General features: G+C 45.7%; 1 protein-coding gene across 7 annotated transcripts in view; it reads left to right on the forward strand.

Annotated features, from left to right (window-relative positions):
* The window catches only part of WDR37 (WD repeat domain 37), an 88,689-nt gene that overhangs the window by 18,638 nt on the left and 42,675 nt on the right, over positions 1–27,376 (forward strand). For 5 of the 7 annotated variants that reach the window (XM_082450245.1, XM_082450246.1, XM_082450248.1 and 2 more), the window contains 7 exons: positions 177–241; positions 3,568–3,703; positions 4,626–4,697; positions 8,778–8,822; positions 11,006–11,082; positions 18,521–18,761; positions 19,915–20,056. In XM_082450245.1, coding sequence (XP_082306371.1) covers positions 177–241; positions 3,568–3,703; positions 4,626–4,697; positions 8,778–8,822; positions 11,006–11,082; positions 18,521–18,761; positions 19,915–20,056 — 778 coding nt within the window. The remainder of the gene's footprint in view (positions 1–176; positions 242–3,567; positions 3,704–4,625; positions 4,698–8,777; positions 8,823–11,005; positions 11,083–18,520; positions 18,762–19,914; positions 20,057–27,376) is intronic. The other 2 variants (XM_082450251.1, XM_082450250.1) reach the window with 1 other exon arrangement.

Genomic DNA, 27,376 nt, shown 5'->3' on the forward strand with positions numbered 1-27,376 from the left:
GTGTGGGTGTAGAAGGAAGAGGAGGTTTCGGGAAGCCCCGTGTCCCACGCCCCTGGCTTGCATTGTCCTCCTGTGTGGAACAGAAGGTGGGGCGAGCTGTCTCCCTGTCCCAGCTCTGACGTTCATGGTGCTTTGGTTGTGTGATTGTCTTGACGGTTGGTTCTGTGTCTCTGCAGCCAGTCACAGCACCAGCCAGCTTTCTCAGAAACTGAAGACCACCTACAAGGCCTCCACCAGCAAGGTACTTGTGGCTCTCAGCCTGTCACGTGTATGTAGGGTGTGCACATATGTGCGATAGAGAAACCTAATTTTTAAAAGGAGTATTGTCGATGTTAAGTGGCCACAGTGCATAGACACCTGGATGTTACCTGTGTTACTGCAGCTGATACATTATGTGTTATTTTTGGTTTATGTTTTTTTTTGTGGGAAAGTATATTTTGTATTGTTATTTGGCTTGATATGGAGATTCTGAATTTGGAGAAGCTAATAAATGGGTATAAAGCAGTGGAAGTTACGTTCTGAGCTATAGTTATATTTTAGTTCACCTCTTCTTTAATTTTCTAAGTATGATCAAGAAGTGAAGGTCTGTGTCCAAGGCAAATAGAGATATTTGTCATATTTTGCTTTTTTAAAAATTATCTTTTTCTGACCTTCTTAAAGTGGCAAAGATTTAATTATTTGGGAATTAATTTATCTATGGGGGAGTACTGTTATGAAGTAATATTTTGAGGTAATTTTGTGTGCATCACCACTTTGGAGTATTTGGAATAAACAAAAGATAAATTAATTAGCTAACCTTAATGAGTGTACATTACTTTTGCTAAACCTTAGAAAAAAGTTGAAATTTGTGGTGAGTCTGCTGTGAAGGCTATAGTTAATGTTAGGTTTTTACTTTTCCAATTTGCTCTCTTCAGCGTAAAGTTACTTATTATGATATCCACAGCGAGATGAACTGCAATTCAAGGAGCAGCTTCAGTCTTACGCTATTTCTGCTTATTTGAAAGTCTTTGGTAATTTTTTGTTTTTTAAAAATCTGAATATTGCTGACATTTTTTTGTTTCCTTTGATTATTCTAGAGTGTAAGTGGCTAATTAAAATTTTTTTGTTCTGTATTATCTAGCTTACACTTAGTAGTTTTGCAGTTTTTAATAAATTAACATTAAACTACTTCTTTAAAATGTCAAGTGGGGTTATGTTCTTCCTTATCTAACTTCTTGTTATATTGTTTTGAATTATATTGTTTATTCCAGTTCATGTATACAGTGTATGGTCTTAGAATTCCAAAACTTCGTGATCATTCCTCTTTTTTTTTTTTTTTAATCTTATTTATTTTTGGGTGTGTTGGGTCTTCGTTGCAGTGCTCGGGCTTCTTATTGTGGTGGCTTCTCTTGTTGAGGAGCACGGGCTCTAGGCATGCAGGCTTCCATAGTTGCAGCATGTGGGCTCAGTAGTTGTGGCTCACGGGCTCTAGAGCACAGGCTCAGTAGTTGTGGCACACAGGCTTAGTTGCTCTGTGGCAGGTGGGATCTTCCTGGACTAGGGATTGAACCCGTGTCCCCTGCGTTGGCAGGCGGATTCTTAACCACTCCGCCACCAGGGAAGTCCCTGTGATAATTTCTGAAGTAGAGGAAGAAAGGATTATATAGAGTTACCCCTTACCATGAGTAGTAAAACTTAAGAATTGGGCAAAGGTAAAAATATGTACAATAATTGCTTTAAAAGAATGTGTTAGACATGTTTAAAGCCCCAGTCATTTTAGAGACTAAAAATTCATCTGGATTAGAAGAAACCACCTTCATAGCACTGTGCACCCACCTTAAAGAGTGAAGGTGAACATGGAGACCAGGCGTGTTCTGCCCTGGCCACAGCGTGGGTTCTCATGGTGGAGCCGGGCAGGCTTCTCACTCCCCCGCAGACCCACCCTTCCTGGGGGCCTGGGACGCAGCTCTAAGGCCTGTTGGGGCAGTGCCACATTCTAACCGGCAAACCGCTTTACAGGAACTTGTGAAATTGTTCACACAGGTTTTTATAGAGATAAGTATCTTTTGCTGTGAAAAAGCCTGTTTTGGGTTTTTAGAGCACTTTAAATTGTATCTCAGTACAGAATAATTCGGAAGCATCCTTCTGCTTTTCCATCACAAATGTTCCCTGGGAGTAATTCAGTCTGTCCTGTGGGCCTCTTTGCAGTTGCGACTGAGTCCACATTTTTAAAGTAGTTCATAGGTGGTCAGAGTGTGATGGACACCTGGAAGCAGCACCTGAGACCGTTTGCTCAGTATCATCAACTGCATGCCCTCTCCCCATACTCCTCTGGAAATGCAGTTGGCACGAGTCTTGGCCGTGACCCCAGTTTCTGCTGGTCGAGTTGAGGCGGTTCATGTCTCGTAACAGTGCTGTCTGGGAAGCTTCCCACTGCTCACCGTGCGCTTTGCCCCCGCCCCTCCTAAAGGCGTCTGAGGGGCACTGGAGGCACAAAAGCACTTTTCCTTGTGGAGGGACTGCGTTGTCGGGTTGGGTGGGATATGAGCTTTCAGAAGGAAGAGGAAGGTGAGGGTGTGAGGTTGAGCAAGGCCTTCTTTCTTTTGGAAGCTCATATTGTATCCTGCCCTCCTTTTAAATTTAAACCCAGTCAGTGGAGCCTGTTTATTTAACTGGTGGAAGAGTGGGTCTCTCCGTTGTTCATCTGTTTTAGCCTTTCACAGTATCAGGAATCGTTTGAGGGCTCATCCTGAGGTGGTGGAACAGTGGATTGTGTTTTAAACCTTTAAACTAAAAATAAATTTAGATACATTTTTAGGGCTTTGCTAATAAATCAGTGTGTAAAACAGCTCTGTAATACCACCCATTTTTCTTTTTCACTTGATTTTACGGTTTCAGTATTCTGATTAATTTACATTATTCTAATTTAATTAAAAGCTGAAAAGCCATCTTTTATCTTAGACAATTTAGAAACCAAACTCTTTGTTTTTAATTAGCATCTTCCTTGTGCACTTATAAAAGGAAGTGAGAATTATTTGCTGTTTGTGTCATACAGGAGCAGAGCGACAGCCCTTTCCTAGTGCAGGGCCGGTGCCGAGCCCGTGCTCAGTAACCTCATTTGTTACAAGTGTTGTCTTTTGATTCCTCCCCTACCTTGGACTCTTTTCCTCCTGATAATATGTGGTTGGTATGAATTACCAAAAATAAAAGAGCACAAGTTCCCAAATAATAAGAATAATTAGTGTTAAGGGTTTGGGGTATATGTTCCTAACTTTTTCGTGTCCTGCTACATCTTTTTTTTTTTTTTTTTTTTTGAAAATTTGGAAATTTTGTCTGATGGTTTGGATTTGTGGGGAGGACATGTAAGGTACACAGGTAGGCAAGCATTGGAAGTAGGGGGATCGTGGGGTTCTTCCGAGGCCTTCGTAAGGACTTCCTTCCTGCTATGTGAGATCCAGCTGCACCTACGTTGTGTTGCTGTAACATTTAAAGTTTTCCATTCAGTGATTTATGCATCTTCAAGACATGCTGTCTTATTTTTTTTTAACTTAAACACATTTGCTCAGTAAATTCCCATCACAATTTCAGATCGTCTCCAGCTTCAAGACCACCACGTCCAGGGCAGTGTGCCAGCTCGTGAAGGAGTACATCGGCCACAGGGATGGCATCTGGGACGTCAGTGTGGCGCGGACGCAGCCTGTGGTGCTGGGGACCGCGTCTGCCGGTGAGTCCACACCAGCCTCACTGCTGGCGGGCGTGGCCTGCCCTGGAAGCGGAAGTGGCCGAGCGGCGTTGAAACCTAAGCATGTAGAGGAGTCCGCCGTCAGGAGCCCCAGGGTGGCGTTAGAGAGACCCCCCTTTCTCCTCACTGGAGAGGAGATGCTTTTTAGAGCTAGTTAAGGTGCGTAACCTAATAACCCTTCAGAAAAAAATTCCTAAAATTAAAAATGTGCTCACTTGTGGAAAACGACTGCCAGCCTGTGAAAAGTTACTCACTAGCTCCTACCTTTTATAGTGGAAAGAGGAAATGCTAACATCATTAGAATGATGAAGAAAGTTCTTTTTTTTGTTTAAGACTGTGTTCATATGTGAGCACCCCAGATTGTTTTGGAAATTACAGTTTAAGAAAAGAATACAGAGACCCTTTTCTGATATTTCTGAAATCTCACTTGGATAATCGGCATTTTGTTTCGGGTTTCCCTTATTAAGTCTCCTTTTTATCTTCTTATTACTGTGCCCAGAGAGGAGAGGTCCAAAGAGCATGTATTATCTCAAATAATTTGTAAATGGATTTGGATGCTACTTGCATTTGAATATAGCTTGATATTCTGAAAAGTCTTAATATTTCAACAAAATAACGAGCCCTTGACTCAAGTGACTCCTGTGTCCCAAGTCCCCAGCCTGGTGCTGGCAGTGTACAGCGCCTAGGCATTCAGGTCTCTAGGTTCCCCCTGCCGGTTCTGTGGCCTCGGACGGGTCACCAGCCCCCTATCCTCTCGGATCAGTTGGATCACAGAGGAGATTGAGCACAGTTGCACGAGGTACTGGTGGTGATGTAACTTCTCAGTTTTAGAATTTTTATCTTCCTCTTTTATTAAAAAGACCATAAAATCAGCAGCTCACTCATGTTCGTTTCGATCTTGCAGATCACACGGCTCTGCTGTGGAGCATCGAGACAGGGCGGAGCCTCGCCAAGTACACGGGCCACGTGGGGTCAGGTGAGCAGTGGGACCACGGGGCGTCCTCTCAGAGGGAGGGCCGGGCCTCTGCCTCTGACTGTGTGAGCTTCACGAAGGGGCAGCTCAGCTCCCTGAACAGCGTCGTCCCGAGGGCGGCGTAGAAAGCCGGCCACCCGTGCACACTTTGGAGCTGGAACACGTGCACTAGCATCACGAACTGTGTTCCATTGGGAGGGTCCTCGGGTGCAGAGGTGCTTTGTGTGTCAGCCCCTGGGATCCTGGTGGGTGTGGATGCAGGGCTTTTTCCTGCGGGCACCGGTGGGCAGATGTCACTCTTCCTCCCAGCGCCCCGGCTCCAGGCCATGTGTCACGCTGCCCCCGGCTCACTCACCCCTCACCCCTGCAGACAGGCTTGGCGGTGGTGTCCGCCCTCCACCTCCAGGGTTAGGTGTGTCCCCCACGGACTTGGGTGAAACCCCTTCCTCTGCGTGTCTTCTGGCCTCTTGGTGGAGGGAGTACCTGCTGTCCCGTCAGGGCCGTGGCCAGGCTCCTCCTCCTCTTAGGGCACCTGCTCTCGTCTGTCCCTGTCGCCTCAGCGTGAGAGCCAGCTCCTACCTTCCCACATGGAACATGTCCGTCCGTCCCCCCCCCCCCACACACACACATACACTCCTGCCTTGTCTGCCGTCCCCTCCAGCTGGGACCCACTGTCTTCCCCCAGGTCTGTGTCTGGGTGGCTGCTGCTGCCTGCAGTGGATGTGACAGGCTAAATAGACAACCTAAAAATTAAAGTGTTAGCCAGCCTGTATAAAAAATTCACACCTGTCTCCTGCTCATCCCTCCTCACTCCTCATTTTCACTTCTCAGAAGGCAACCACTTTTAACAGTTTTAAATAGTTTGCTTTTTTCTTCCATTTAAAAAAATAGTCTATCTTATTATTTCTTAATTTTGGAGTTTTCTACAAGGAAGTGACTATGATTAAGGAGAAGGAGATTGGCTCGCTTCCTCCCTCCATCCCTCTGTGCTCCTTGTCATTGTGAAATGGTAACAGCTCGACTTCCATTTAAATGGATGTTCAGGTTTTACCTAGTTGTGGCTGCATCCATATAGTTCACAGCTCCCAAGCACGTACCTTACTTGCAATCCCCAGTTTGGCTTCCTCTGAAGGGAATAGTGGCCTTTTATTTTGGCCTTGTTCTGTGCAGATCTGCCTGACATGTGGCATTCCCTGAATGTCTGTGTTCCTTTGCTGTCACTCTGGCCCCTCCCTGAAGCCTCCCCTCCCTCTGACAGTTGGTACCCAGGACTGTAGCACAGATGCCTGCAGTCTACCTCCTGTGTCCTCCTGGGCTTTCTCTCCACCTCTGTCCTCTGTTACCTCCTGTCTTCTGGACCCTGTTCTTTCTCTTTCTCCAGGGAAGCCTATCTTTCAGTAGCTTCCTTCTTAAAGGGTCTTACAGGAAAAATTTTGAGACTGTAAAATGCTTGAAGAATGTATTTTACCTTTACACTTGATGGGTAGTTTGGCTGAGTATAGTCTTCTATGTAGGAAGTACTTTTCTTTGAAAGTTGAAGGTAGTGCTCTGCTGACGTGTTTTTTTTTTTTTTTGCTTTTTAAAAATTTTTTTATCTATTCTAAATTTATTTATTTATTTATTTTTGGCTGTGTTGGGTCTTTGTTGATGCGCGCGGGCTTTCTCTAGTTGCGGTGAGCAGGGGCTTCTCTTGTGGAGCTTGGGATCTAGGTATGTGGGCTTCAGTAGTTGTGGCATGTGGGCTCAGTAGTTGTGGCACGCGGGCTTAATTGCTCCATGGCATGTGGGATTTTCCCAGACCAGGGATTGAACCTGTGTCCCCTGCATTGGCAGGCAGATTCTTAACGACTGCGCCACCAGGGAAGTCCCTGACTTGTTATTTTCATAGCTTTCAGGATTGATATTAAAAGTCTAATAATGCTCTTTTGAATCTTGGTCCTTCATAGGTAGTTGGAAATTTGTCTCTTGAAGACTTTAGGATTTTTCTTTTAGGTCTTCTTAAAAAAGCATTGTGTTGGACATTTGTGGGACTTGGCAGTCTAGAAATGTACCCCCATGTCCACTCAGTCACCTGCCATCACCCCCATGTCCACTCAGGTGCCATCACCCCTGTGTCCTGTTGGCCCCCTGTGGTCACCCGTGTGTTTGCACCCTGGTGTTTCCCGGGTGCCTCTTCTCACTGTCTTCCGTCTCTGTTGCTGTGAGTTTGTGCCTGTTTCTTTCTGGACTTGTGCACTTAGAGGAGTCTGAGGAGAGAGCAGAGCACAGGCTGCTTTGGGCACTGTCTTTGTCGTGTTTACACCCTGCTTTTGCCTTTTCCTCCTGGTGGTGCTGATTGTGTGACTGAGTTACTGTAATGGAGGGGAGTGTGGAGCCCTGGGGTTTTTAATCAGCGCAGCTCCCTGCAGGTGGGTTGACGTGCCTGGCGCCTGCCTCCTGCCTCCTTCCTCTTGGGTCCTCTGAGCAGAGTGTGCCCACCTGTGGACTGGCGGAGCTGCCTCCAGAGAGGAGGTGCCCGAGGTTTGTGCCCTCTCCCCCCACACACCTCCCAACCCCTGGCGTTGGGGAGCCGAGTGGAGCCGGCGGGGGGCGGGCATGTGTCTTGTTAGACACACACGATCTTGGAGCTTGTTACAAGGAACTGTGGTCTCTGGCCCCCTCTCTTCTATTCCTCATGTGGCTGCTGTGAGTGACATTAGCTGTGCTGTGAATAAGCTGTTGGTGGGGCTGTGGCTTGGCCCAACCCGCTGACTTTGGGCTATAAGGCCTCATCACACCCACGCGTGCTGGGGTTCCCCCGCCCCATGTAGTGATGTTGTGCTGTTAAACGTCTGTGTAAACAGTACTGAGAATAAACTGGCCCTGCAGCTGGTGGTCGTTGGCGCCCACCATTTGCCGGATTCTTGGCTAAGCACGTTGCCTGTGTTCTTCACTTAAACCTCGTGCTCATCTGTGAGTATTACTAAAGTTCCTGCTTACGTCACTAATTTGCTGGAGTCCACATAGACACCAGAAAGTAACAATTGAGGTTGAAATTGGGAGCATTAATACTGTTTGTTAGTAGTGTTTATTTGGGGCATTTTCTATTTAACATTTTTAAGGCAGTTACAGTTTTCACCAGCTCTTCCCACAGTTCTCTCTGGTCTAGTGTTAATGGTAAAAGAGCATCTTCTAGCATTTTTCAGATTCTTAGAAAAGTATCGATCTCATGGCGTACCTGGCAGAGTCTTAGTGGAAGAGAGAACTTGCTGAGGTTTGGGAAGCTCCCTGTATGTCCTGTGTCTGGGCTGTGGGGGGTGTGGGCTGGCTCTCCAGTGCCTTGGGTCGGCCTGTGTTGGGGTGACTGGGAGGTGCTGACCAGGAACAGTGGCCTCCACCCTTCCAGGCTCTCGTTGTCTGCCTGAGGAGAGCGCCTCGGCAGGCGGGCAGGCTCAGGACCGGTCAGTCTCCGGGCAGCGTTGTCATGGGGCCAGAGCCTCCCCAGGACACCTCGGGCAGATTCCTGCATCTGGAGAGGAGACTGGGAGGGTATCGTAACTGTCCTCATCTGGTTCCGATCCGTTCGGATCCAAACCGTCCCTAGGCCATCAGGGGCTTGCCTTCTCTGAGTTCCCGAGTCTTCTGGAACAGAACAGACTGGGTTTTTGGAAGGGTGGGCTTGTGGGCAGCTGGGTAGGCAATAAACAGTGTGCACCACTGTAATCTGCCTCTGCTTGTTATAATTATGTTTTCTTTTTTCATCCTGGTTTATTTTTAACTCTAGGTGACTTCCCTATGTATAAAAAATAGATTATTAATATCCTTTTTCTGTGTAGCCTATTCTTGAGCAGTTTGGTAGTTCATATTTAGTTACTTTGTATTGTACCTCTCTTCTTTTTTTTTGGCCACGGCACGTGGCACTACCTCTGTTCTCTTTAACTTACATGTTTATTCATAGTTTAACTGAATTAGGATATTTAATATTGAACTATCATAGTTCCTTTAGTTTTTAAATTTAACTTTGTAATACATGCTGTAATTATAATAAATATTGATGATACGTTCTTATTTTAAACCTGTTTCTGTAATATTTTTATTTTGCAGTAAATTCCATTAAATTTCATCCATCAGAACAGTTGGCTCTCACCGGTATGTTGATTTTGTTTTTTTTATTTATTGAACAGTTATTGCTGACCTGAAAACAACTGTGTCATCATTCCTTTCTCATCAGTAGCATCAGGATTAGCCACGCCTTTCACAGAAGTTAGTCGTTAGTAGACATTTTACAAAATGCACGAGAAATGAATAAAGAAAACTACACTGAGGGGCACTTTTTTTTTAAATGAGCAGTGGATTGCAAATTAGGTGAACTTGACTTGATGTCAGTTTGAACTCGGCCGCGTTCTCCTGGAGGTCTTTTTACGAAGCCCATCCCTGCCACCTGCTCTTCCTGCTCGCGGGAATGTGCTCGCTTCTCTGAGGCCCTGTCGGCACAGAGATGAGGAATTTAGCAGCCCCGAGTCGGGCTCTCTGCTGGCCCGCATCTTTACTCCTTCCCAGGCAGTTTTCCTGGAAAGAGCTGTGGTACCTTGGGTTTGTTTTCATTTCACGTAGTTTAAAAACACCTTGATTATAGGGACTTCCCTGGTGGCACAGTGGTTAAGAATCTGCCTGCCAGTGCAGGGGACACAGGTTTGAGCCCTGGTCTGGGAAGGTCCCACATGCTGGGGAGCAGCTAAGCCCGTGCGCCACAAGTACTGAGCTTGTGTTCTAGAGCCCGTGAGCCACAACTGCTGAGCCTGTGTGCTGCAACTACTGAAGCCCATTCACCTAGAGCCCGTGCTCTGCAACAAGAGAAGCCACTGCAATGAGAAGCCCATGCACCCCAACGAAGAGTAGCCCCTGCTCGCCGCAGCTAGAGAAAGCCTGTGCGCAGCAACAAAGACTCAGTGCTGCCAAAAATAAATAAAATAAATAAATTTTTTAAAAAAGGCCTGTGTGCAGCAACGAAGACCCAATGCAGCCAAAAATAAATACGTAAATAAATTAAAATAAAAATTAAGAAAAAATAAAATAACACCTTATCATATTGAGGAGTTTTTCCATAAAACTGTCCGACACCTGTGGACCCCCGTGGTGTTTTGGGGACATGGATGGTAACCTGAAGGACGAGTGTTTGTCTAGATCAGAGGTCAGCAAGCTTTTCTGTAAAGGACCAGAAGTAACTGTTTTCATCTTGAGGCCACATGGTCTGAGTCACAGCTGCTCAGCTCCGTTGCCACGGAAGCAGCAGAGATGGTGCACGGATGAGGGGACATGGCAGTGGGCAGTGACCCTTGTGTTTACAGGGTGGGTGGCTGCCTGGATTTGGCCCATGGGCCAGTTCTGCTGACCCCAGGACAGAGGACAGAAGTGGGACTAATCAGTGCTCTTACACTCAAGTCGATCAGGTGGCAGGGTCCTTTGAGGGTCCAGTTTTAACAGGCCTCCCCCACAGAGCTAGTGGATGCCTGAATCAACATCTGGGGAGTAAAGGAGGCCAGGAGTTTAACCTAGTTATGTGGGCCGTTTGTTTTGTGGTTGGGAAGACACGGAGACCAGTGACAACCAGGCTGGAAAGAAGGGATGAAATCGAGACACGTCAGGAAGCTGCAGTGGGAAATGGAAACATAAAGTAGTGGCCTGGAGAGTGGAGCGCCAGATAGGGGTTTGGACAGGACGCTGACTCGGAGGGAGATGGGCAGGTCAGGCACTAAATCCATTTGACGCCACAAGACACGTGCCGCCATCTACTGCTTTGGGGAAGCTGTGCAGCCACGCAGAGAAGGTGGGGTTAAGACGGTGCTCTCATGGGGGCAGTGGAGGTGGCCCTTTCGCACGTCTGCGGGCCTGCCTGTGCCCCTCAGCTGCCCTCTGTCATTCCCAAGTCCAAGCATCGCCTTGCAGCCTGGCTGGTGATAGCAAGGTCTCAGTACCAAGGGCTGCATGGCCAGCTGTGGGGTGCATCCAGGTTCAGTGGATGGAAACGTGCCCTTGAGTTACTGTAGTTTTGGGTTTCCGTTTTCTTAGGTTGGCCAGATGGAGAATAAAATCTACAGCTTGTAAATTTTCTCTGAACCTTTACAGCTTTCCATCCTAAGATGAAGGGGGATTATTTTTATAGATAATCATTATCTTTGTGCACTTTTGCTATTGTCAGTAGCATTACGTAGTCTCAGAAGTAGTTGTTTAAGTACAGTCAGTCACTTGCAATCCCTCAGGTACAGAACTTAGCAGGAGCCTAGCCAGCGCACGTTTGCACCTCGGGTAATTTCCCCTCTTTCTCTCCTCAGCTTCTGGAGATCAGACCGCCCATGTCTGGAGGTACGCGGTTCAGCTGCCCACTCCTCAGCCTGCAGCCGACACTAGTGTAAGCAGCACATTTACTTACCCTGAAAGCACGATATGGGGTATGTTGGTAGGTTCTGGATGCTTGTGAGTTTTAGGATAAACTTATAATTTGTGTTGTGGGCCGAATGTGTGTGTCCCCAAAACTCATAGGTTAGAGTCCTAACCCCACATGCGGTTGTATTTGGAGATGGGCCTCTAAGGAAGTCATTAAGGTCAAATAAGGTCACAAGGGTGGGACCCTGATCCAGTAGGATCAGTGTTTGTAGGAGAAGAGACACCTGAGGGCTCCCTGTACCTTCTCCTTGCACGCACTGAGGAGAGGCCATGCGAGGACACCTGCCAGCTAGGACGCCAGCACTCAACACAGCCAGAGTGCCGCCCCCAGCCTGGCCGCCGAGCGGACCAGGCCCAACTTCTCTGTCTATATCCGGGTGTGTTTGCTTTCACTTTCCTTTCCACAAATGTTAAACATTTACATTAGTTTTTAAAAATTTTATGGCTAAGTTATACTTCTTAATATTTTATGTATTTGATTTTAGACAACTTGTCTGTCTTTCATGTGAGATAAATCCTGTATGTCACTGGTGTGTGTGATACCATTTTCATGTGGGTGAAGTTTGTTTTTTTTTGTGTGCCTGCTTCCTTCTTTTATTTTTTTAATTTAATTTAATTTATTTTTTTATACAGCAGGTTCTTATTAGTCATCCATTTTATACACATCAGTGTATACATGTCAATCCCAATTGCCCAATTCATCACACCACCACCCCCCCCCCCCGCCACTTTCCCCCCTTGGTGTCCATACGTTTGTTCTCTACATGTGTGTCTCTATTTCTGCCCTGCAAACCGGTTCACCTGTACCATTTTTCTAGGTTCCACATATATGTGTTAATATACGATATTTGTTTTTCTCTTTCTGACTTCACTCTGTATGACGGTCTCTAGATTCATCCACATCTCTACAAATGACCCAATTTCGTTCCTTTTTATGGCTGAGTAATATTCCATTGTATATATGTACCACATCTTCTTTATCCATTCATCTGTCGATGGGCATTTAGGTTGCTTCCATGACCTGGCTATTGTAAATAGCGCAGCCATGAACATTGGGGTGCATGTGTCTTTTTGAATTATGGTTTTCTCTGGGTATATGCCCAGTAGTGGGATTGCTAGGTCATATGGTAATTCTATTTTTAGTTTTTTAAGGAACCTCCATACTGTTCTCCATAGTGGCTGTATCAATTTACATTCCCACCAGCAGTACAAGAGGGTTCCTTTTTCTCCACACCCTCTCCAACATTTGTTGTTTGTAGATTTTCTGATGATGCCCATTCTAACTGGTGTGAGGTGATACCTCATTGTAGTTTTGAGTTGCATTTCTCTAATAATGAGTGATGTTGAGCAGCTTTTCATGTGCTTCTTGGCCGTATGTATGTACTCTGGAGAAATGTCTATTTAGGTCTTCTGCCCATTTTTTGATTGGGTTGTTTGTTTTTTTAATATTGAGCTGCATGAGCTGTTTATATATTTTGGAGATTAATCCTTTGTCCGTTGATTCGTTTGCAAATATTTTTTCCCATTCTGACGGTTGTCTTTTCGTCTTGTTTGTAGTTTCCTTTGCTTTGCAAAAGCTTTTAAGTTTCATTAGGTCCCATTTGTTTATTTTTTGTTTTTATTTCCATTACTCTAGGAGGTGGATCACAAAAGATCTTGTGATTTATGTCAAAGAATGTTCTTCCTGTGTTTTCCTCTAAGAGTTTTATAGTGTCCGGTCTTACATTTAGGTCTCTAATCCATTTTGAGTTTATTTTTGTGTGTGGTGTTAGGGAGTGTTTAATTTCATTCTTTTACATGTAGCTGTCCAGTTTTCCCAGCACTGCTTATTGAAGAGACTGTCTTTTCTCCATGGTATATCCTTGCCTCCTTTGTCAGAGATTAGTTGACCTTATGTGCATGGGTTTATCTCTGGGCTTTCTATCTTGTTCCATTGATCTGTATTTCTGTTTTTGTGCCAGTACCATATTGTCTTGATTACTGTAGCTTGGAAGTATAGTCTGAAGTCAGGGAGTCTGATTCCTCCTGCTCCGTTTTTTTCCCTCAAGACTGCTTTGGCTATTCAGGGTGTTTTGTGTCTCCATTACAAATTTTAAGATTTTTTGTTCTAGTTCTGTAAAAAATGCCTTTGGTAATTTGATAGGGATTGCATTGAACCTGTAGATTGCTTTGGGTAGTATAGTCATTTTCACAGTATTGATTCTTCCAATCCAAGAACATTGTATATCTCTTCATCTGTTGATATCATCTTTAATTTCTTTCAACAGTGTCTTATAGTTTTTTGCATACAAGTCTTTTGTCTCCCTAGGTAGGTTTATTCCTAGGTATTTTATTCTTTTTGTTGCAGTGGTAAATGGGAGTGTTTGCTTCATTTCTCTTTTCAGGTTTTTCATCATTAGTGTATAGGAATGCAAGAGATTTCTGTGCATTAATTTTGTAACCTGCAGCTTTACCAAATTCATTGATTAGCTCTAGTAGTTTTCTGGTGGCATCTTTAAGATTCTCTATGTATAGTATCATGTCATCTCCAAACAGTGACAGTTTTACTTCTTCTTTTCCAGTTTGTATTCCTTTTATTTCTTTTTCTTCTCTGAGTGCCATGGCTAGGACTTCCAAAACTGTGTTGAATAATAGGGGCGAGAGTGGACATCCTTGTCTTGTTCCTGATCTTAGAGGAAATGCTTTCAGTTTTTCCCCATTGAGAATGATGTTTGCTGTGGGTTTGTCGTATATGGCCTTTATTATATTGAGGTAGGTTCCCTCTATGCCCACTTTCTGGAGGGTCTTTATCATAAATGGGTGTTGAATTTTGTCAAAAGCTTTTTCTGCATCTATTGAGATGATCATATGGTTTTTATTCTTCAATTTGTTAATATGGTGTATCACATTGATTGATTTGCGTATATTGAAGAATCCTTGCATCCCTGGGATAAATCCCAGTTGATCGTGGTGTATGGTCCTTTTAATGTGTTGTTGGATTCTGTTTGCTAGTATTTTGTTGAGGGTTTTTGCATCTATATTCATCAGTGATATTGGTCTGTAATTTTCTTTTTTTGTAGTATCTTTGTCTGGTTTTGGTATGAGGGTGATGGTGGCCTCATAGAATGAGTTTGGGAGTGTTCCTTCCTCTGCAATTTTTGGAAGAGTTTGAGAAGGATGGGTGTTAGCTCTTCTCTAAATGTTTGATAGAATTTGCCTGTGAAGCCATCTGGTCCTGGGCTTTTGTTTGTTGGAAGATTTTTAATCACAGTTTCAATTTCAGGGCTTGTGATTGGCCTGTTCATATTTTCTATTTTTTCCTGGTTTAGTCTTGGAAGGTTATACCTTTCTAAGAATTTGTCTGTTTCTTCCAGGTTGTCCATCTTACTGGCATAGAGTTGCTTGTAGTAGTCTCTTAGGGTGCTTTGTATTTGTGCAGTGTCTGTTGTAATGTCTCCTTTTTCATTTCTAATTTTATTGATTTGAGTCCTCTCCCTCTTTTTCTTGATGAGACCGGCTAATGGTTTATCAATTTTATTTATCTTCTCAGAGAACCAGCTTTCAGTTTTATTGATCTTTGCTATTGTTTTCTTTGTTTCTATTTCATTTATTTCTGCTCTGATCTTTATGATTTCTTTCTTTCTGCTAACTTTGGGTTTTGTTTGTTCTTCTTTCTCTAGTTCCTTTAGGTGTAAGGTTGGATTGTTTATTTGAGATTTTTCTTGTTTTTTGAGGTAGGCTTGTATTGCTATAAACCTCCCTCTTAGAACTGCTTTTGCTGCATCCCATAGGTTTTGGATCGTCGTGTTTTCGTTGTCATTTGTCTCTAGGTACTTTTTGATTTCCTCTTTGATTTCTTCAGTGATCTCTTGGTTATTTAGTAACGTATTGTTTAGCCTCCATGTGTTTGTGTTTTTTATGTTTTTTATCTCATAGCATTGTGGTCAGAAAAGATGCTTGATATGATTTCAATTTTGTTAAATTTACTGAGGCTTGATTTGTGACCCAACATGTGATCTATCCTGGAGAATGTTCTGTGCGCACTTGAGAAGAAAGTGTAATCTGCTGTTTTTGGATGGAATGTCCTATTAATATCAGTTAAATCTATCTGGTCTATTGTGTCATTTAAAGCTTGTGTTTCCTTGTTAATTTTCTGTTTGGATGATCTGTCCATTGGTGTAAGTGAGGTGTTAAGGTCCCCCACGATTATTGTGTTACTGTTGATTTCCCCTTTTATAGCTGTTAGCAATTGCCTTATGTTCTGAGGTGCCCCTATGTTGGGTACATATATATTTATAATTGTTATTTTTTCTTCTTGGATTGATCCCTTGATCATTATGTAGTGTCCTTCCTTGTCTCTTGTAACATTCTTTATTTTAAAGTCTATTTTATCTGATATGAGTATTGCTACTCCAGCTTTCTTTTGATTTCCATTTGCATGGAATATCTCTTTCCATCCCCTCACTTTCAGTCTGAATGTGTCCCTAGGTCTGAAGTGGGTCTCTTGTAGACAGCATATATATGGGTCTTGTTTTTGTATCCATTCAGCAACCCTGTGTCTTTTGATTGGAGCATTTAATCCATTCACGTTTAACGTAATTATCGATATGTATGTTCCTGTGACCATTTTCTTAATTGTTTTGGGTTTGTTTTTGTAGGTCCTTTTCTTCTCTTGTGTTTCCCACTTAGAGAAGTTCCTTTAGCATTTGTTGTAGAGCTGGTTTGGTGGTGCTGAATTCTCTTAGCTTTTGCTTGTCTGTAAAGCTTTTGATTTCTCCATCGAATCTGAATGAGATCCTTGCCAGGTAGAGTAATCTTGGTTGTAGGGTCTTCCCATTCATCACTTTAAGTATATCATGCCACTCCCTTCTGGCTTGTAGAGTTTCTGCTGAGAAGTCAGTTGTTAACCTTATGGGAGTTCCTTTGTATATTATTTGTCGTTTTTCCCTTGCTGCTTTCAATAATTTTTCTTTGTCTTTAATTTTTGCCAATTTGATTACTATGTGTCTCAGTGTGTTTGTCCTTGGGTTTATCTTGTATGGGACTCTCTGCACTTCCTGGACTTGGGTGGCTATTTCCTTTCCCATGTTAGGGAAGTTTTCGACTCTAATCTATTCAAATATTTTCTCTGGTCCTTTCTCTCTCTCTTCTCCTTCTGGGGCCCCTATAATGCGAATGTTGTTGCATTTAATGTTGTCCCAGAGGTCTCTTAGGCTGTCTTCATTTCTTTTCATTCTTTTTTCTTTATTCTGTTCCACAGCAGTGAATTCCACCATTCTGTCTTCCAGGTCACTTATCTGTTCTTCTGCCTCAGTTATTCTACTATTGATTCCTTCTAGTGTATTTTTCATTTCAGTTATTGTTTCTGGAAGTTTGCCCATCTGCACTTCATTTAGTTGTTTTTCTGGGGTTTTATCTTGTTTCTTCATCTGGTACATAGCCCTCTGAGTTTTCATCTTGTCTTTCTTTCTGTGAATGTCTCATGTGGGTAAAGTTTTAATGTTTGTAACAAAAGAGGTTGCATGTTGAGAAGAATGAATCCACAGGCTTAAACCACAAACCCCTCGGTTACATGCTTGCTTGTCCTGTAGGATACAGATGCACCTTCTTTGGATAATCATGCGGGGTCTTAGTTATCCTTTTTGGTGACTTGATCTTCCTAGTTTCTGTTGAGGGCGGCTCTTTGCTGTGGAGTCTACACATGTTCAGCCCTTCCCTGTGCTGCTCCAGCGGGGGGAAGTTTCGCCAGGCAGAGGGCGCTGAGTGATTTCATGTAGTCGAGCAAACGTTAGGTTTCCATTTACGTTTTGGCTGTAATTGTTAGAGGATTACAGTAATCTTCCAGTTTTCATATCTCTGCCTGTGAATATTCCTTTACTTTTTCTCTTTTTAAACCTTTTAAATGTTGTTCTATTTAGAGATGGGTTAAGTAATTAATGAATTCCAGTAATGAGTAAGAATGAGTTTTCTTTAGGTAAGTGGTCTTAACAATTCATTTTTAATTCAGTGTATTATGTATTTTATTTTAACACAGATTTTTCCCTCGTGGAATTTCCAAACTGTCAAGTGCTGTGCTTAATGCATGCGTTCACTCAAGAAACAGTGAGCACTGGGGGAGGACAGGGCAGAGATGAGCATGAGGACTGATGCTCAAGAAGTTCAGGAGATGAGTTTCCATTGTATGGATTTCTTTTTCCAAATAGAATTTAAAAAGCACCAATTTTGTCAGAGGGATTATTACATATAATACTTAGATTAAAAAACTTAATAGTTTATTTAGAACGTAAGGTTGACTTTATTTTCTTTAGGATTTTGTTTGCGTTGGATGCAGGGACTTTTCTTGCTTGAAAGTTGCTGCCTCAGGACTTGGGGGTTCCCTGGGGGCCCCAGCTTGAATTTGAGATGCACCTGAGGTGTGGTCGGTGCCGGGACCACTCCGTGATCTGCCACGAAAGGAAGACCAGGTGGCGCTCCCTCATTACTGCCCAGCCTGAGCCTTGTGCTTGGATGGGCAGCACTGGTTTTCTTAAGCTTTGCTGGTCAGTCTTGGCTCAGGTCACATCCCTCTACTGTGTTTGTATACATGACATACATCCCTGCGCTGTGTGTGTCCATGTGTGTGTATGCATGACATGTATGTCCATACCTATGACATCTGCTCCCATACCCATGTGTGTGCACTTGTGCCCACGTGTGTGTCTGCCCCCCGCTGGCCCATACGCTCTGTGAGGCGGGGCCCCAGGCCCGCATCACCTCCTACACGAGTTCCACGTGGACACGCCAGGCAGCGGCCATCTCCCCTTCTCTGCTGTGTGACCAGCATGTGGTCTGGCACCGTGTAAGCACTTGATAAATATTTGTTGAATGAATACACAGTATTTTCTTAAAGACCTGAAGCCTAGGGTGACTATTAGGTTTTTTTTTTATCCTTAGCTTTTGACAAAAGATTATTGATAATGTAGGAAAATAAAGTGAACTCTCATATCTATTAACATAGCAATAGAATTCTAAACGTGTTTTAAATAGGCTTCTGATAACTGAATGTTCCTTTTTTTTATTGTGACAAATTATTGATTTTCAATTGTGTTTAGTTTTATTACATTTCTCCTAATCTGTGATGAAAACTTAAAATGTTGAAAATCATTTTATTTTCCCCCCCTTATTGGTTAGTGGAAATGAACTGTAGCTCATTTGATGGTGTAGCTACCTCATTTTTTCTTCTTATGTTTGGCCCAGGGTTTTAGCCAAGTAGGAGATGGTGAAGTTGATACACAGTCACTGAGCACCACTTAGTACCAGACACCCACTGGTGTTGGTCGTAATGGTGGTTAAGTCCTAGAAGGACAGACAGTAACAGTGCGATTGTGCAGCCGTGTCTGGCAGGCTCAGCATTCCCAGGAAACCGCCTCTCTGCTCTCCCCCAGCAGCAGCTCTGTGGCGAGGACGAGGTGGAGTGCTCCGACAAGGACGAGCCTGATGCAGACGCGGACGCATCCAGCGACTGTCCCACCATCCGGGCGCCACTGACATCTCTTAAGAGCCACCAGGGAGTGGTCATAGCCGCCGACTGGCTGGTTGGGGGCAAGCAGGCGGTGACAGCCTCGTGGGACAGAACGGCGAACCTGTATGACGTGGAGACGTCGGAACTTGTTCACTCCCTGACAGGTGTGCAGGCACTGCATTCCCGGTCGTGTGCAGACGACGTCTCGTCTAGAAGGACTGTTGGTTCTCTTGGTGCAGCTGTGATTTTCAGAGCTCCTTTATGATTAATAGAGCTGTTGGCAGTTAAATTTATCTTATCTTTGGGGGGGTTAATTGCATCTAGATACATGCAGTATCTAGATATTTGAATGTGGTTGTTGTATTAGTTTTCTTTTGCTTTGTAACAAATTTCCACACGCTTAATGTCTTAAAATAACATGAATTTATCACATTGTGCCCCTGGGTTAGGAGTTCTGGGCACATGCTCGCTGACCCTCTAGTTCTCAGGGTGTCATGGGTGGAGTGAAGGTGTTGGTGGGGGCTGTGCTCTCACCTGAGACCTGGGGTCCTCTTACTGCCGTTGGGAGGATTCCTTTTCTTGTGGCCCGTGACTGAGATCCCGTTTTCCTGCCTGTTGTCAGCTGGGGGCAGTTCTCAGCATCCAGAGGCTGCCCTCAGTCTCCTGTGGCCACTCCAGAGGCATCTCACCATGTGCTGTTGGCTTTCTTCCAGGCCAGCAGGAGAGCATCTCTGCCGGGACCCTTTGGAAGGGTCCACCTGACTAGGTCAGGCTCATCCAGGACAATCTTTCTTTTGATTAACTCAAAGCCATGTGATTTGGGGGCCTTAGTTATATCTGCAAAATCTGTTTTGCTTTATAATGTACCAAGATTACCAGAGCATTTGCAGGTTCTGCCCAAACACAAGGGCAGGAATCCTGCAGGGTGTGTACTAGGGCTGGGTATCTCTGGGCTGTCTCAGAGCTCTGCCCATCACAGGCCTTTGTGCGTGTTTATCGGTGAGTGCCTTTTCTCATTGAGTGATAAAGGTTGTATTCTACCGAGCGCTCCGCCTATGTATTATTAGAGGTTATTCTGCAAGTGCGGAATTTGGAACTGTACTTATTTACACACTCGGCCTGTTGGAGATCTGCCCGACCTTCCAGCCATCAGGGTCAGGAGTGTCCCACCCACACTTGTCCTGCTCTTCCAAATGCACGAGGGGAATGGACACAGGTCCCACCTCGACCCCACACACCGTTCCCTCGACCCCTCTTACTGGCAGCATAGCAGGGGCCTGCCTCCCTGTGACCGTCTGCCCTTCGTCTCTGTTGCAGGGCACGATCAGGAGCTGACGCACTGCTGCACACACCCGACCCAGCGGCTGGTGGTGACCTCCTCCCGCGACACGACTTTCCGTCTGTGGGACTTCAGGGACCCTTCCATCCACTCCGTGAATGTTTTCCAGGGCCATACGGAGTGAGTCTCAGTCGTTTAGATGTCTCTTTTTAACTATTCGAGAAAGAAGTTTTGCAGGTAGACGTTAAGACTCAGTTCTTATTTTAATTTTCAGTGTTAATTTCCGACTCCACCGTTTTTCAGAATGGCTACTCTTTCCCAAAACACTTAGCTTCATTTTGGAAGATTTCACTGATGTCCCCTCCTGAAATTGGAGGCGGGCAGGAAGTGGGGGAGGGCCAGGAAACGCTCGGGTCGTGGCGTGGACATCAGAGCGGTTCCCTGCCCCTCCTCGTCCTCGCGCTGGGCTCATTCTTATCTAGTCTTGACATGACGCATGTTCGCAGGGCTGTTCCGGGAGAGTCCCCACGTCCCACCCTCTGTCTGGTGGGCAGAGCTGCATCCCGACAGCTTGCCCCCCACATGCTTGTTCTCACCCCGTGTGACCTTCCCAGTGAGTGATGCCCAGCCTCCCAGCTCCTCAGCCTGCAGCCTGGCCCTCTCCCGGCGGCCCCGTGCAGCCCCCAGTGGCACTCCTGTCACCTGCAGCTCCCGACCATGTCCTGTCACCTGCCCCCGCTGTCCCGCAGGGTCCCTCCTGTACGGCAGCGCATCCGTGAAGGCCGGATCGCGGCCATGTCAGCAAACACTTCTTGGCAGATGAACCTGCTTGTCGGCTGCTTCAGTCCAATTTCCTGTCTTTGTCATACAGTCCTGTAAACGAATCCATTTTCTGTGTTTAATGTTAGGTACTAAGTTTTAGATTTAATATTCAAAATTAATAAATGTTCAAAAGGAAGCCAGGACAATGTTCTTCCGGAACCTCGAGGTCGAGAGTTGGTGTGTACAGCCCCAGTGCCTGCCCAGCCGAGTGTGGGCTTCAGTGGGAAGGCCCTCGTCTGCCGGAGGGGCTTGCTCCTGCCAGGGGGACCCCGGGCTCCCCCAAGCCCCTACCTCCTGGGGCCGGTCCTGTTTGTGGAGGGGGGACCCTGCTGGGGTGCCCAGGGGCCCAGGAGCAGCTGCTCTTCCCTGCTTTTCAGGCAAGTCACTCAGGGCCGAGGGAGCAGAAGGGACCGTTTGGTCAGTGTGCTGGACAAGCCAGGACTCTGCCCGCACAGCCCTACTCCTTAGTCAGCACGTCTTTTTTCCAAGTTTCTCATTTTAAAAGTTTAAGCATAACATAAAAGTTGAAAGAATAGTCAGCAAATCCCTAATTACCCTTCTCCTAGAATCACCCATTTTTGTTTCTCCACATTTGCCTCTGTCTCTGCAGACACATGTGCAAAGGGCTGGATGTACAGCACGCACTCGTACTTTCTTTGGCTGAGCCTGTGTCTTTGAGAATAAGGACATTCTCTCAATATCATGGTATCGTTTCCACCTGAGAAAAATAAAAAAGAGCCTGTGACAGCATCTGACATCCAGCCTATGTTCACATTTATCCCTGTTGTCTCCAGAGAATCTTTTATGTTTTTTCAAAGTTTAATTGAGATTCATTCATTACGTTTAGATACTATGTTCCTTGGTCTCTCTTAATCTGGGGCAGTTCCACACATTTTGTTATCGTTACTTTTTGTGACGTCAAGTTTGTGTGTGGAATGCAAGCCAGTCTCTTGTGGAACGTGCACCCTCTGCATTTCTTCTGCGGCTTCCTTTCTGCCGTAAGTCTCACTGCTGTGTGTGCTGCGTCCCGCCCATCACTGCACGACTGGGGCCGCTGGCCTGGACCACAGGTAATGTCTGCCAGGTGTCCCCACAGCCATGAGGGTTGACACGTTGAGGTGACCTTCCACCCAGTGAAAGGTCTCAGCGACCTTCCACCCAGTGAAAGGTCTGATGTCATCGAGGGTCCTTGCCTGAATCAGTTATTCCTTCCAGAGTTGGGAAGGGATGGTTTTGCTGATTCTGTCCTTTCTTCTGCCTGCGTAAGCTGGCACTTTATTCACTGGCATGGTTGAGAGTTAGTGCAGCCTCGCGGACCCTCCTACTCAAGGGTGATGGGCCTTTGTGGCCGTGAGTATGAGCGATGCTCAGGCTGTGCCAGATTCACCGCCGAGCGCCCCGTGGCTCCTCTTCCACAAGACCCTCACTCGGCCAACTCGCCGCCCTGGCCCAGCAGGCGTCTGTCCAGACTTGACCTGCGCCGTCCACCCCAGTCTCCTCACTGAGCTGGCCCTGCTGGTGGTCCTGGACCGAGTGGAATCTGGCTGGAGATCCTGGGCGGGTGGAGGAGTCTCGCATGGAGGACAGGCAGTCTGTCTTGTGGCGCACGGGCCTCTGCCCTGTTCGCTTGAGCCTCCTCTGCCGCACGGGGTAGGGTAGGCCTGCGGGGGCAGAATCCAGGAGGCTCCCCTGGTGAGTGCGGAGCACGGTGAGGACTCGGTGAGTCCTGACAGCCTCCTCCCCGTCTGTGGGTAAACCGAAGCAGGGTCCTCAAGATTGCCGGACTCTGAATTTGGTTCCAGGGAGCTCTGTCTCCGTGTTATTTGAAGGGTCTTTTGGTCACATTTCTATTTTCAGTTGCTCTATTTAACTTCTGAAAGTTTTTATTTTTGTTTTGCACAAAAAGCCAAGAACTTACTTGTCTTACTGGGAGTCGATGGAGGAGCCTGGTGTAGCTTTGAGAGCATGGTAGCAGTGGCCTGTTCCCACCTGTCTTCTCTGACTGTGGAGGGTAGCAAGTACTGTGTCATGTTTAAAATACCTGTTTAATTGCTGGTCTGTTTTTGTAGCTGGTGGGTGTGTAAAACGATGGCTGTTTTGGAGAGAGATACTTACGAGGAGTGTAACCGGGGATGAAGGACTTATTTCCAGTGTGTGACACAGTTTCTTAGGTTTGTTTTTTCTAATGGGATCAGGAGGGGCTTAGAGTTGACAGGATGCTGGGTCCGCCCCTGGGGGCCTCTCCCAACCCCGACCTGAGATGTCGGTTCATGCTTGCGTTCACTTTTACTACGAGGACTCGGGAGCTTTTGGATGGTAATAGAATATACGTAAAGTACCGCTCTTAGAGTATTTACATTTTTTCTTGCTCTGTTAGGATGAGCTAGCATATTTTGTTGATGTGTAGATACAAACATCAATTTTAAAAAGTTCTCTCTTTGGTACTAATTTCCTGCAGTAAGTGTCAGAGAAGGGGAATCTTTACCTTTTTTCAATCCTTCGTGAATTGGCGGGCCCGGTGAGGGGCTGGCTTTTGTGTTTCCCGTCGACTTCACGGTTGCGGCTGCACTGGGGCCCGCAGGCCTTGCAGAGGCCCCAGGCCGCGTGGTCAGCAGGTGGGGCTGCAGGCTGTTCTCTCCCTTTTGGAACCACCATCCCACATTACATCAGCTGCAAGCCTCTGGGAATGACTGCAGTTTGGAAAAGCAGGAAGTGAGACATTTTACAGGCTTTCAGCTAAGGACTCTTCCTAGTCCCTGACTTGACTGCTGCCTTTTTGTGTCTGACATGGGTCTTCTGGGGTCGAGCCATATGAGACATGGTACCCACGGAATGTACTCCCTTTGCACGGGGATGTAAGTGTGGACCCACCAAAAGGCGTCCGTTATCAAAACCAGAGTAGAGGGAGCGCTGTTCACTTTGATCACTCGCAGCTCCGGGTCTCCTGCCTCCCCTCACATCTGTAGGGATGCCCATGACCCCCCGTGCTTGTCCGCATCTGTCCCCCGGCCCCAGGGTTGGCCGTCCTGCCTGCACTTCCAGCCAGAGACAGTTGAGATGTCCTCTCGGGAGCTCACTTCAATGCCTGCAGAGCTTGCTCCTGGGCTGGGAGGTGACTGAGTTTTTTGGGATGGTTTTCTTGATCCTTTTAACCCGATTCTTTTCTGAACATTAAAAGCAACACTCAGAAGTGCTGTTCTCAGGAGCGTTGCTGTTCTTTCCTTGTGTCGCCCTAAAAAGTCCACGTGGAATGTTTTCAGTGGATCATCACTTAAACAGAGGCTGTATTTCTTAAAATTATGTGACCACATATTTCACATTACTATGACGTGGAACACACTTTGGAAAAGCCTATCTTAGGGCATATTTTCATTTATAGGAACTCAGCACAAATTCTTTAGTAAAGAATGTTAGACTCTCACATCTTTCATAATGTGAATAATTCACTTACCTATATGGGTAATTTGAATTTTCTGTGTTGGGTTTTCTTAAGACAAGATGTTGCGGTATAGGCTTCAACATTACGGCTTAGTTCTGCAGTCCAGTTTCTCTGGGAGCTGGGAGAGAGTTTATTTTTCCCTTTTCATTTTCTCTTACCAGGTCTTCGTTACTGGGTGCGGGATCTTTAGTTGCGGCACGTAGGATCTAATTCCCTGACCAGGGATCGAACCCAGGCCCCCTGCTTTGGGAGCACGGAGTCTTAACCACTGGACCACCAGGGAAGTCCCCTATGCCTTTTTGAGAAAGTAGGGTTTGAGATGTTACGCTTCACTGTAAGATAAAAATCTGTAGCCAAATGGGTCCCCTTGAGATTTGTGCTGCATTATTTTTGCTGGGTAGAGAGAGAGCTCCCAGATGGAAGGTCTGTTTTATGGTTTTCCTCATAAATTTTTAGAAAAGACAAAAAATGAGCCCTTTTCTTTTTTGGTATGTTATGTTTATTTTCATTCTGTATTTTAACATAACAGGATTTACTTAGTGGAATTGGGCTGTATTATTGGACTAGCTTTTAGTGGCCCAAGGTGTACAATTTGCATGAAAAGTAATTTTAGAAACCTTATATAACAAACTGTTTTCCTAATAGTGGGAATTGTAGTGTGTACTGTTCTTGGAAATAATAGATATGTTTAATTGGAAAAATTTGGAATGTCACAGGAATTTCAACTCTTGGCAGTTTCTGTCTCATGTATTTCTGTCATCAGCTGGAATTGAAATCCAGTGCTTTTTATCTGAAAGGAGCTAAATCCTTATGTATTCATGTGTTTTCCACCTGACAGTGTAACTCGGGGAGTGAGCCACTTCAAGACAGCCCGGTGGGGACAGTACCTTGGCTCCTCTGTGTACGTTGCATGCAATCCGTGGGGCTGGACTTTGACCTTGTGGGCTGTGGGTACAGAGACGTTCCTGCAAGTGGCTCTACTATAATAAAACCTATACTTAGGTTAAAACCACTGCTGCTCTTGAGAGATGCCCGTGTAGACTGTCCTCTAAAGCAGGGGTCCCCAACCCCTGGGCCGCAAACCGGTATGGGTCCACGGCCTGTTGGAAACCGGGCCACACAGCAGGAGGTGAGCAGGGGACAAGCAAAGCTTCATCTGCTGCTCCCCATCGCTCACATTACTACCTGAACCATCGCTCCTGTTACCACCTGAACAAACCCGCCCCCCTCCCCACCCCGTGGAAAAATTGTCTTCCACGTAATTGGTCCCTGGTGCCAAAAAGGTTGGGGACCGCTGCTGTAAAGGGAGGCTCCTGATCCCTCTCCTCCCAGCACCGCTGCCTCCTGTGGAGCTTGGTAGAGTCGTCACCCCCCCTGTTTTTTTAGATTCATTTTGTTTTGTTTCAATTGCTATTAAAAGGGACTGACAGTTGAGGCAGTCACTGGTCATTAAGCTTCCCCCGTGGGTGGCCGATGACTCCATTCTGTACCCAGCTGACAGTATTTACACGTGCGAATAAATTCTGGCATTGAAAATATCTGAAATTAGCTCAGCACGGGTAAAATGTCTGAGAATGCAAAGTTTTTTGTTTCTTTCTTTTTTGCCTTGATTCTTTTCATATGATTGTAACTTCATCCCCCAAATGTGAACTTAGGTACTTTCTTGCCTAAAGAAAATAAGACATGACATCTAACAAAAACTTTTTTTAAAAAAGTTTAGAGATTATAATGATTGCTTTAAAGTTATGACATTTTCATATGCTTCTCTTGACAAATACCCAGAGATCTAAATTCTAGATCATATGCTTACGAAGGTGAAAGTAGCTTTGAATTTTGTGTCGTGCTGTTGACAGTTTTCTTTATGCTAAGTTTTAAAGAGAAAAAGTGTTTTGACAGTGTGAAACTTTTAACTGGGTGGTGGTTCGATTTAACTGTTGAAGTCTGTGCTTGGTCAGCGACACAGCGTGTGTGCAGGCCTGTGCTAGAGGCGGGCGGCAGGTAGGGGTGGTTGGCAGACCTCTGCGCTGGTCTGAGACTCTGTCATTCCTGGTCATGGTCTTCAGCCCTCGTCCGTGATGAGGAGGAGGAACAGGGATAGCAATGACTGCTGGAGGAAGGAGAGGCCCGGGGCACCACAGGGGCCTCAGAACCCGAACCTGAACTCCCCCCAGTTTACAGCCCCTTCCCCACCTGCCTGGGAGTCTGCCTCTGTCTTCTGTTTGCTTGGGTAGATTGAAAACAGTTTCATTTGGGGAAGTGTAGAGACTTATGTAATTTCTGGCAATAGATGGTTGATATCTGAGGTTACCATCAAACCAAGGCTGACAGCGTGAACTCCCCATAAATTGCCCCGTTTCTGATTTTCTCAGCTCTGTTCGCCCAAAGACTGCTCAGATTCCTAGAGACTGGAGTGGCAGCCGTGGTCTCAGAAATGTGATCTGACCGCAGTGGTTATGAATCAGTGGATGTTTGTCTTGTCGTGGAAATGGGCAGAGGGCATGAGTGGTGGTGCGCGGCAGCTGCCGGGTGGGCGCGTGCACCTCGCACACGTGGGCACTGTGTGGAAAGATCTTGGGAGTGTCTCTGTGTCAGCGGCTGAGGAGCCACCTCCTTCCTGCTCGCTCACCTTGGCTTTAGAGGTAGGTAGTGGATATACAGTAATTTAATTACTGATCCCCGGTGATACATTTAAAAGTTGTTTGAAATTCAAGAGATAGTTTTGAAAAGCAAGAGGAGATTTAATATTTCTCCATTTATCCTTTTTAAATTCCTCATTGAAGAAGGGCTGATTAGTAACTAATAAAAATAAGGACTTAAGGAAATTAGTACATTTAAATGCCTCTTTGTTGTGAGCTGATTGCTTCACTTTTCGTTGAGGTGACCCAGAGCAGCATCGTCAGGTTATTCACACAGATGGACACCTTCCCGACTGCGTCGTTACAGCCTCACTGAGACCTACACGAGGCACGTCTGGACCTGACAGAGGTGTTGGCAGGACCCCCTGAGCGATGGCGAGCAGTGAGCAGAGTGGGGAGGGGGCAGCTGCCGGGCAGAGCCTGGCTTTTGGAGGTGGTAGTGACGGCGGGAGGTTAGTCTTGGCTTACGTTACACACACACACACACACGCATATGTATCTGCACACACATCACAGTCTCTGCAGCCTGTAACACTTCTGGACAGACACGTTTACATGTGCATGTATATGTTTCTGCACACACGTCATACTCCGTGCAGCCTG

This window comes from Balaenoptera physalus, assembly GCF_965194825.1.
Source record: "Balaenoptera physalus genome assembly, chromosome: 2".
In the NCBI taxonomy this organism is placed as follows: Eukaryota; Metazoa; Chordata; class Mammalia; order Artiodactyla; family Balaenopteridae; genus Balaenoptera; species Balaenoptera physalus.